The following is an 11,903-nucleotide window of genomic DNA, read 5'->3' on the forward strand; positions in this document are numbered from 1 at the left end:
CCTATCTGGCCTCTATATTAATTATTATTGCTTATTGGCTTGAAGTTTATGCATACCCATAAGCTTCCATCAACTCCAGGTCCTTTTATCTCAGTGAATTGAAGAATATTCCATGTTATTGGTCTCAAAATAGGTCATTGGTGCGTGAAAATGAATGAAAAGAAGAAGATAGGTAAATTAGTACGAAAGAATTAGTATTTTGGGATGGAAATTAACTGAGATAGGAGGATTACTTGATACACACCGGTTGAGTACAGTGTACTGCTTAATTTTTTTTAACTTCCCATATAATATCTATAATGTTCAAAATGGTTTATAATGATAGAAAAGGGTGTCAAAGAGTTAGGAGAAATTGATATTTTTGTCAGGGAAATTGAATTTGAAAAATTTGTGGTTATATCGAAGCAGACTTGTAGTAACTAAAGTAGGTACCATTCACTTACTCAATTATTCAGCACGATTGGCTTTGTGAGGAGAAAACACCAGAATGGGCCACAGGCATGTGAACTTCACCAATCAAGGGCAGGTGGGGCAGTTCCTTTCCCAGGGCCACCTCATACTTCAAGGACTTTTTTTAGGGTGTGCCAAGGCTTTGGCCAGCATATGAACCCTAAACTCGGAGGTCAGCAGCTGATTACTCTTTACATTAGGCTATCATACTCCCATACGGTATTAATTAAGCTAATATTAATCTACTTAAATGGTGATTTGACATAGGCATTGTGTGCAGGGCAAGAGTACTCCATTATTATTCCGGGGTGTACAGTCTCATTAACTTCGTGGTGAGGTGGCCCAAATTTTTTAGGCTTTAAGTAACAACTGTCGCATTAATGGTTAGCAGAATCAACCCTATGAAGTGTTTACCCTTAAATGGTGAAATAAATTTAGAAATGTGGAAATTTTGAGGTCATCAGAAACAATGGTAACTTATACCAATGTGTTTAGTCTGTGTAACTATGGCTATGTTCAACTGTTTCTTTGTGGGCGTAACAGAGCGGTATACCATAAAGGGGATACATCTACACAAGAACTGGAGATAGTTGAGTGAATACACAAAATCAAATAACAAAATGAATAAAACAGTCATGTCCGACCATTTCACGTGCCTTACCTTTTGTAACCTTCTCTCCCCTTCTCCTTTGAACCTCAAATTTTACTTGTTCTTCTGTTCACTACATTGTATCCTTTCAACCTCAGTACCTACTCCTCTGCTAATTTGTAATCTTGTGATATAAGCATAATTCCTCCAGACTCTTCTACCAACCAATGCCTCATGCCACCACCACGGTTACCTTTACATTAAAACCTACTTGATTGACATTCTTAGTAAATACTCTTCATAAATTGTTATTTGCAGATGATTTAAAATTTTATATTATTGTTTATGGAGTTGAGGATTGTAATAAGCTACTGGGGCCGCCCATAGGGAGGGTGCAGATAGGGCAGGCTGCCCCACGCGACAGAGTTAAGGGGCTGATAATTTAGATTAATAAGAGTTCAAGTGCAATTTCTCTTCGGGGGAGGGAGGCATCACATCCAAACTCTACCCTGGGCCACATGAAGTCTGTGGGCGGCTCTGTAAGCTATAGCAAGGAATTAATTGTTTAACCATATGGTGCCGTAACAATAATATGCATGTAAATCAAGGAAAATGTAGCATAGGTTCATATTGCTAGGGTAAAAATCCAATCGTATATAACTACATATTCTATGGGCAATAAACCACTTCAAAACCTAATTTGCATCAAAGATTAAGGGTGTCCCCATGAAGTATGATCTCACTTTTGATGATCAAATAGACATTATTTGCAATAAGGCATCCTAATTTATAGGCTTAATACATAGAGTTACCAAACATTTTATGGACCTTAAAATTATTGCTTATTGGTATAGTATAAATCTTTAGTTCGTTTCATCTTAAGAGTATTGCGTCGTAATCTGGTTTCCATGTGATAATGGTCACATTAATAGACTTGCAAATTTTTTTTACAGTTATCAGGAATGTAGGGTATACAAGCTAGGTTACCAATACTTTGATACACCATGTGAGGAAATAAGAATTTCTTCTAACCTACTGTTTCTTAGACAAAGAATACAGTTATGCCACCTCAAATTTTAAGATGAATTAGCTAATAAAAAATTGACTCAGAATGCTTTTTAAACGTAGTTTCCTTTGATAGCCTAACTTTTAATCAACATCATCGTAAGCCATTCGTTTTCCGTCTGCCAGCATAAAACTATATATATAACCAGGGGTGGATCCAGGATTTTGTTCTGGGGGGAGGGTCTGACTGTCTTCTCATATTTGAGATTAAAAGCAAAATACAACTATTAATGTATACAATATTCTCTTTATTTTGATGTGAACGTTATTAATATGGCATTAAAATTATTGAGGCTCCATAATACACAAAATAAAACGAACATAATGATAACCATTTTGAAAATCTTGTCTATTTTTTAAGCGTCTTGGGGGGCGTGCCCTCCTAAATGCGCCAATGTTTATAACCACCCAATATACCACACAATGCATTTGGCTAACTTCAACCAGGGAAAAACCAATCAATTCCTCCTCATTGCTAATTAAAATGTACATACTTGTATTCAAGTACTTTGCCTGGTAATACTATAATTTTGGTAACAAACAAACATGTCATTGTTCTCTATTTTCTTCATAGTAATATATTCTACATTGTACAAGCAGAATTGTATCAAAAGGGAGAATACAAATGCTTCCTGAACCAACTTATGTATGACACCCCAGGTTAGACTCTTCACTAACTTTTTTTTTAACTCTTACATAATGATCCTCTTTAAGCTCCTTCCTGTTCACGAATGCCTCCTTTGTTAACGCAATTCTCTTCCTCACGTCCTTATTCCTGTATTAGGTTTTTCTTTGTGCTTCCCAAATAGTTGAACTGCTCTACCTACTTGACTTTTACCTTTAGTCACAACGCTTTACAAAAACTGATAACCTTGGTCTTCTTGTGATTAATCCTCATGCCATACTTTTTGCAGAGCTTGTCCAAAGCATCCACAAGAACCTCCAGCCCTCTCACTGACTGGCTATTTAATGCCTGATCATCCGCACCCCTAACTGATATAAATATGATTCTCCCCACTTATAATCCAGCTTCCAATGCACTTTCATGACACTCTTTCCATCTTTTCAGCATGCACGTTAAAAAGTGACAGCGATAGTCGACAGCTTTGCCTCACTCCTCGTCCAACACTTACCCACCCGATTCTCCAACTGCTTCCCTCCCTTGTGCAGTCTGGGCCATGGATAGATAGATGTAGATTAGATGTAGATTGGTGTATAGATACCACCAATCTACATCTATTTTCTTTAAATATCCATTAGCTTTATCCAGTCCATCAAATGCTTTTTCAAAATCCATGAAGCAGGCATACACATACTGGTTATATTCTAGGTTTCTCTCCATTAGGGATCTCATTAACGCTATTGCATTTCGAGTTGACTTTCCTTTTCTGAACCCAAACTGATGATCTTTACCCAAGTCCTCGTTAGCCCTCGCCTCCATTAGTCGGTTTAATATGCTCAGTACCACTTTTGCCACGTGCCATATTAGGTTAATAGTCCTATAATCTCCCCATTCCACACCTTTCTTCCTTTTCGGTCAAGGAAGTCAATCATGTGAACTGTCTTCACGAAATCCTCAGGCCAACATCTCTTCTCATAGATCCTGCATACTAGTTCGAAAAACCTTCTCTTACTATCCCTCCTTAGATTCTTCAGAAGCTCACACGCCCACATTGTCCTCAACCATTGCTTTCCTAGCCTTCATATCATAAAGGACACTCTTGATTTCTACATTCAAGATCCCTGGCCCAAGATTATCCTCCTTCACCACACTTTACTCCTCTTAATTCAATCTTTTGGGCCAATTCCATTTGTCATATAGATCCTCCATTTAGGTACTCATTCCATCTACTTTGAACCTCTTCTTGCTCAGTTAGCGTCCTTCCATCTTTACTCCTAATTTTTGGCATGGCCTGCTCTCATTTGCAACATAATCAGGGCAAACAATGCACCAATCTCTCATTTCTTCTGTAACCTCTCCATTTCCTTGTACTGTGTTTTCCATGAAGCCTCCTTCACCCTCTTATTTCCGTGCGGTAATCCAATATTTAATTTCCTATACATCCTTTTGCACTGCTCTGTGTCCACGTTCTTCCACTTCCTCCTTTCTTCCATTTCTGTTATCATTTCCTCTGTTATCTACTACATTGTTATCCTTCTGCTTTCATCACAGCCAATAGGGTGGTTTCCTATTATTTTTTTATTGCCTAAATCGAAAGATTAATACTCCTGGAGTACGTATTTCACACAATTAGATTTTCCAATGACGATATCTATATTTCGTGATTAAATGAAAAGTGAAAATTTTCAAGTGTGCGAAAATGCGACGGCTAAGTATGAATGGTGGGAAAACACCTATAGCTAGGTGTTTTCCCAGCTAGGTGCTAGCAGGTAGCACTTGGCTTAAATAAGAATTATTAATACCTTATCAAACGAAGAAAACTTTCCGACCTTAAGCAGTTTTAATAGGTCATTATTAAGGCATGTTTCCCTGAGCTCTCTGCTTCATGCATGCATTGGTTATCTCAGACAATGTAAAACTCCTATCCACTCGTATAGAAACTAGGTCCCCGTGACGTCACGTGGAGTGGCATGGCATGGGCGCCAATCTGGCCTTTTTCAAATGCGGTTAAAATTGACCATTGCCATTTGTCTAAACTGGGATTTCTGAAGCCAAATAACTTGTATATTATGAATACACTAGTGGTGGGTAACGAATCGCAATCAATGCCTTTCGTATTCTTTGATGAAGGAAACTACCCTATTGACTTTTCAGCCACTTTCAGTATTCCATATATAATACTGTCCTACCCTTTCCCAACAGTCTCTGCATTTTCAATCTCCCAGATACTCTTTTCGACTTTTTCCTAATTTTTTTCTTCTCATAGTCCAGTGCCTCTACTGTTCCATTTCCTTGCCTTACTAATTTTCTTTAGTCTTTTGGATTTTATGCTGCATTACAAGAGCACAAGGTTGTGGTCTAAATCAGCATCTGCTACAGGGAAGCTGCACAAGTTTTTCATTTTCTTCTGGAACCTTTGTCCTACCATGATGTCTCTTTTATATTTCCCCACATCTCACTCTTCCAAGTGTACCTCCACCCTTTATGATGATTGAACCATGTGTTAGTTGTGAATAACTTGTTTCTCCTTAAAAATTCCGCTGCTTTCTCTCACCTGTCGTGCTGCCTTCCCAATCCATCCCTCCCTTCCCCCACTGGGCCATTCCAGTCCCCCATCACTACTGGAATTTTCTTGCCTCGGATTTCCCTTATAATATCCACCAGCTGTCCCTATACTCCATCTAATTCTTTCTCCCTATGACTGCTGATGGGCATGTAAACTTGAACCACTCCAAGGTCGGTGATTCACGCCTCAATTTCTTCCACCAGAATCCTATCACTTACCTGATCTATACATACCATTCTCTTACTGAGCTTCCCATTCAATACCAAAGCTACCCCTCGCTGACTTTCCTCCCCACCACTACATATAACCCTTTGCCCATCAATCCAGTAGTCCCCATACCATCCTTCCACCACACTTAGGAAAGTCCCAAGATATGTATCTATCCTCCCCTTTCTCCATTTCCCTTTTGATATTTTCCAGCTTACCCACTCTCATCGTTGTCCTGACATTTCATGTCCCTACATTCATTGATGCCTTCTTCTCAATCATCTTGGTCTTCTTTCTTGGGTGCTGCTGCTGATGATGGTAAGTCTCAGAGTTTCACATGATGGCAACCTCAAGGTCCTTAAGCCAACCTTGCTGCCTTCAACTACATGTGCCCTTTGCAGAAAAGTCCAGTGGCGCCGACTCCATGGGGCCCCTCAAAAATTTGTCATGGGAGTGAGGAAAAAATGTCTCAGGCTTGTCGATTTTCCCTGGAGTATCCAGATATTGAGATTAGAGTTATCAGGATTCTAATTTTGATCATATGACTCTTCTAAAATGCTTAAATAACTTAAAACTCACTAATTTTAAAACTTCACGGGACAAGATCCCTGGTTTTGGCCCCCCCAATATTTTTTGTGTCAGCATCCCTGGATGGGTCCTGCAGTTATATAAGTTTCTGAGGTTCCATTGAACTTACTCCGTGTTTACAAAGAAGATAGTTGGTAGGGTTTCCCACCTCCATTCCAAAAGTGTCTTTTATGTGACACTGCAGGGTGAATCGGTCATTTTATATCAAGATATTCGATCTAGTTATCATAAAAACAGCAGCATAACCAGGATATGCTTTGGGGGAGGGATGCGAGGGGACCTGCAGGTCATCAGAGAAGTTGGTCGCCCTCCATGGGGGAGCGACCACCCTCCCCCAGTCCGGGAAATTAAAAAAAATCATGCCTGGAGTAACATATTATATCATTTTGGTCAGGTATATATCAAATTTAGGTTTCATTGAAAAGATATATCAAATTAATTTATACATTATAAGTCTAAACTAGATATTATATAGTTTTAAATAATTTTGCTATTCTCTGACGCTTTGGCGGATCTGTCCCCCCTCCGATAGTTACGCCAATGTATTTCTACGATTTCTACCTCGCAGAAAAAAATATCTGTGGTTATTTTCTATTTCGTATTATAGTCATGAAAAAATTATCAGCCCACAAAACCATCACAGAATTCATTATTACTAGTGATCATTAGCATAATTTACATTACATTAAGAATAGTTTCAACTCCTCTGGACAACAGCCTGAAAGAGGATCGCACTAGCTTTGCAATATTACTTACAATGCGTAAGTAATAATGCAAAGCTAGTGCGATAGTGCATTTATGGCGATGTTTTCGAAAACGCCACTGTGGATCTTAAACTTTTTTTCTGTTGGTCAAACTGGAGTGTTGAAACTGGCTTTGTTAATTCCAGCAGTTGTCAGTTCCGAGAAGAGACATGGCGGACATGGCGAGAATGTCATGTCTTTCTCTCTTCACTTTCTTTGTCGTTTTGACTGTGAAAGACATATTTTTTCCGTCTTCAATTGCGGCGACCAATACAAAAGAAATACCTATAACCAAACTCGGAGTTAATAAATTTATAGGCCCTACTCTTAAATTTTTATATTGGTAAGTAAATACCGAAATTGCATCGTCACTATCTTCATTAGAGTCTGCTGAACGTTGGATTAACCCAATTATTATTGTTTGTATTGTGGATTAATGTTTCTGATAACAATTCCTAGTTATTCGTGAGGATACAAGAAGGCATTTGAGCAATATGCAACTATTCTGCAACAGAAGTACCCCGAAATTATTGTGGAAGGCGACAACTTTCCACCAACAGCTTTAAAAATTCATTTAGCTCAATTTCTGGTAAGTTCGATATCGGCAATTAAAGAAATTAATTGTTCTGATCCAAGTGGTATATTACAAGTTATAAATTGTTGATCTAACGTGTTTTTTGCCTATTATGTTTCGACAGGGAGTTGTTAAAATATTGCTCATAATGTGTATCCTTGGAAGTATTCCTATTTTCAACTATATTCGTCAACCAGTACCAGGATGGTGGACTTGGTGCGTGAACAACAAAGTCTATTCATGCATGATGTTGTTTTTCCTCTGTAATGCTGTGGAAGGACAACTTGTTTCTACGGGAGCCTTCGAAATTTCTTTCAACGGTTAGTAAAAAGTTTTATTTTTCCGTTAATACATTAATTATAACCTTGCAAGTATTGAGACGCTTTGCGCCATATGGCAGCATTAAGTTCTTCGGACCTAATGTTTGTATTTTCGAATCAATGCCGACACTGTGTATTAACAATATGGCCAATGGGTTCTCACCAACGGAATAACTCATAAATGATTAGATTTGAAATGATTTCATTGGTTAAATATGAGAATTCGGTTGTTGAGTAGCCTTTCACACATTTACCCGTCTCTTACTCCTTGTTCGACTATAACGTGACCTATTTAAATTTATTTCACAATGGTGTTGGTAAAATTGATGTGCGTCATGTTATCCTTTTCTTGTATGCTTCCGTCCCACAAACCAATTGTGACTTCAGAACGGAGTGGTACATTTCCTATTTCGTCATCAGCTTGAAATCTTTTCAATCATTTCCAATGTTTTCTTCTGATTCTGTACATTGCACGACATACTCTGAATTAGAGAAGGGTGGGTGTTCATTTCCTGCTTGAGAAAACATATTCAGCAGTGAAGTAGTACATGTAGAATTCCTCTCCTCCACATTGTTATGTAAGTCTTTATTTCTTGGCACAATCGCTGCTAGTGAAGACGTAAGACTTCCCAGTGAAGAAGTAAAATTATTGATGCTGAAAATGCCATTGGAATCCTGCGTGTGTTGAGTGTATATTGAAGGTTGACTCTGTCAGTGTGTAAAATCACTGAAATTTTCTTTCACTTATTCAATTTTGATGCATGTCAGTATCAAGAGTGTAAGCAGCAATTCCAATACACTTGGATGTAGTTACACAAAGTTTGAACGCTTAAAAAATTTTCAGCCGAAGAAATATGTTCATTTTGTTCTTATCTTCATTCGATCATTGTTTCTAATTGCATTTGTACTGCTTTTGAGTTATGTAGTTTGTGAAAAATATTTCTAAGTTTATTATCTCCTTTTTCTTTTTTTTTTTAACTATGATGTTGGGTCTGTATTTCCCTTGTACCTTTTTGAATTGAAATTTACTATACAGTTCAATATTTTTGACAGTTGATGGAATTCTCTTTTAGTCTACAGTAATTGTAATTTCTTTGTTTTTCTATGTTGATGTTTGGTCCTCTTATATAATTTTTGATCTTACATTTTTGCAGATGTGCCAGTTTGGTCGAAATTGGAGACAGGACGGATACCTCAGCCTTCTGAACTGTTTCAGATCATAGACAATCACTTGCAGTTTCAAACAAGGCCAGTGGGTGAAGGTGTGCACCTGCAATAAGAGGAGCTTGGTTGTGATCTTGAGATATCGAAAGGATTTGTCACGGTAACAAAGAAATTATTGGAGGTTTGGCTAAAGGGGCTCTCCCTAATCTCTTCTTTCTTCTATGAATTCCATTATTTCTAGATTTTAAACTATCTAAAATTCTCAGTTCATGCATCATTGATGCTTGTATAGAGCGCTGGCTCATAGCTTAGAAAATGATTGGACAGAAGAAGATCTGGAAACAAAAATTGTGTCAACCAATGAGTTTTGCCTGTCTAAATCTAATTTCCACCTTAAATCCTTATCTGGTTTTGTTTTGAGGATATTGAGATTTTTCTAGGATTTCCTTGAAAATTGGAAAGTAATTTATGCCATCACATTTTTTAACTCAAACATTTTGGTTTATGTAGGGAGTGCTTTTTGTGTTCTCAGTTTTGTTTGATGTATTTGTTTATATAATAATTATGGAAGAATACTTCGCAATTTTGTTATTTGTTACTGCCATGAATTTTGTACATAGACTCAGACTATTCTCCCATTGTGTATTTGATTTTTATTTCAAATTCCACTCCTAGCCGCAGTCCAATGAGTAGCCTTGGCAAAGTTCAGTCATTGATGCTTGCACGAGCATTGTGTCGCGACCATTAAGATTGGCATATGACGGCATCCTCGTAAAACGGTGTCTAAACGTGGGAGGATGCCCGAGGCTCCCATTCTTTGATAGTCGTGCAATTTGTGACTTGAGTTAATATGTCATGCTGTATTTCATTCAGGCCTCTATTGGCTGCTCTCTTGTCATGACTACCTCTTGCTGCTTTACCTCCTCATTGCATTGTAAATTTTATGTATACTATGTGTTCTTAAAGTATTTAAGAGTTGAACTCTTGTTGATGGAAATGTTATACTTTGCTGTAACTCTAGCGTTAAGTATACAAATATGATTACAAGCTCTTAATTGAATATCTGTTGTCCGTAGTAGTCATTTCACTTCATCATCAATACCCATGAAATACCTGAAACATTCTGTAGTGTGAAGTTTGATGTGCACAGCTTAAGGTAACCTTCATGTATGAGGGATTTTACAAATATGTAGTAGAAATGAACAATTAGGTTTCTAGATGGATTTTAGATGGTATTTGAGATCTAAAATATTTACACTCGTATGCCTTACGTAGCACAAGGAATGCATTCTTAGGGGTACATGTGCTTCTTGACTAACATGATCATTTCATAATACGGAAGTTAGTGATGCAATCCTGGTAAAATAAAATTTTACTTGACATATATCCTAAAAAAAAACCTGTGGCTGAAAATCCTCAGAAATACTTGTTTCTACTTGATCAACGCATGATTGTAGTTAACTAATAAAACAGCCGTTTCTTAATTTGATTTTAGTATCTACGGTGGCTTATGACCTTTAAATAATGATTTTCTCTAGCTTTTAAATGGCATTGAGTATTAGAATTATTGCGGAGGACCTTTTTAAATATCTTATCCAGCAGTTAAAATCACCAAATTTCCTTCTTTGTACATTGCTAATTTGGGAAACCCCATCAATAAAAAGTAAGATTATCTTTACCTTTTGAGCTGTTTTTTATATGAACTCATATGAGGAACATAGCTGGGGAGGGGATTTACCCCCTGGGTCATTCCATGTCAGTTCACCCAGGCATGGCACCCACCGACTCGGATTTTAATGAAATTTTTGTCACTAGCTACTATCACCTATCTAATGACCCATGTAAAATATTTCCTCTCTCACTCTCATAGTTTGCAAGATATGAGGAGTCGAAGTTTGAGATGTTTGCTCAGAAGTTGCGCTAGTGTGAGTCAAATTCCAGAGTGCAGGGCACAGGGTAAAAATTCATAACTCAGAAACAACATAATATATTTGAATGAAATTTTGACCCCTCGTCTATCCAAGTACAGAGCTTCCATAGCAATGTTTTTTATTCCCCTTGCATTGTTATGTTAGCCATAACGATGCCAACAGTTGTTAATTAACCGATTTTTTTTAGCTCAAAAACATTTCTTCATATTTTCAGAATTATCACCTAAAGGCAGAGTAGTTAACTCATCCAATTTTTTTTTAATTGAAGGTTAATATGTGCTCCAATATACTGTGAAATAAAAATGGTGGTGTTTTGACTGCCACTATGAGTATTCCAGGTTTTACTTTTTTTTCTGCCTCCGTGAGTAGGATTTTGGACACCTACTGTAAGATAATAAGTTTAAGTGTATCCATACCTTCGTGAGGATATATTTGAAATATTGGTAAGTAAATCTAAGACCAAATATGTAGTCTAGTGAATGTGGCTCTTGTTCATACAATTTTTTAAAATAACAATACTTGGCTTGTGGCAGCTGAGGGGAAAAGAGTCCAAATGGCTAAGAAATGTGAAATGATGATTTTTTCCTGGAATTTACCCATTTTTCAAGTGTTTAGTTTATGGAAAAAATGGTATCAACATACATTATACTCTTACTGTGCATTAGAGGATAAATGGAAATACTACTTTAAATAAAATTATTTAAATAATACACTTCAATGTGTTTAAGGCATCACCTGAACATCTCTGGAGGCTCTCTCGGGCAACTAAACGCTTTACAGTACCACCAATTCCATCACATGGGGATTTTCCATATGGGTGCATAAATTTCACTTTCACATCATGTTCTTCCTCGTATTTAGAAATCAATAATCCAAAAAATCAGTGGTCATCATAAGCACATGCAATGTATGAGTTTGTTAAGACCTGTGAAAACTTAATTGCAGCCATTGGTTGGTTATTGGTAAAACAAAATGTGATGCTGAAGTTTTCATTAGAACTTATCCTCTTTGCTCCAATGGCATTTTTAGTTAGAGGGGTGAAGTCATGAAATCCACGTGTCCCTGGAATGGATTTTGCTTTGTA

At 37.3% G+C, this 11,903-nt stretch overlaps 1 protein-coding gene across 1 annotated transcript; it reads left to right on the top strand.

Moving 5' to 3' along the window:
* The first annotated feature begins 6,971 nt into the window (after nt 1-6,971).
* On the top strand, nt 6,972-9,948 carry LOC124167952 (thioredoxin reductase-like selenoprotein T homolog CG3887). Its single transcript, XM_046546021.1, is given in 4 exon segments — nt 6,972-7,173; nt 7,290-7,419; nt 7,529-7,724; nt 8,879-9,948. Coding segments are annotated over 4 exon segments (624 nt in total). The 5' UTR covers nt 6,972-7,000; the 3' UTR covers nt 9,004-9,948.
* The last annotated feature ends 1,955 nt before the right edge of the window (nt 9,949-11,903 follow it).

The sequence above is a fragment of the Ischnura elegans genome, chromosome 11 (assembly GCF_921293095.1).
Source record: "Ischnura elegans chromosome 11, ioIscEleg1.1, whole genome shotgun sequence".
Lineage (NCBI taxonomy): Eukaryota > Metazoa > Arthropoda > Insecta > Odonata > Coenagrionidae > Ischnura > Ischnura elegans.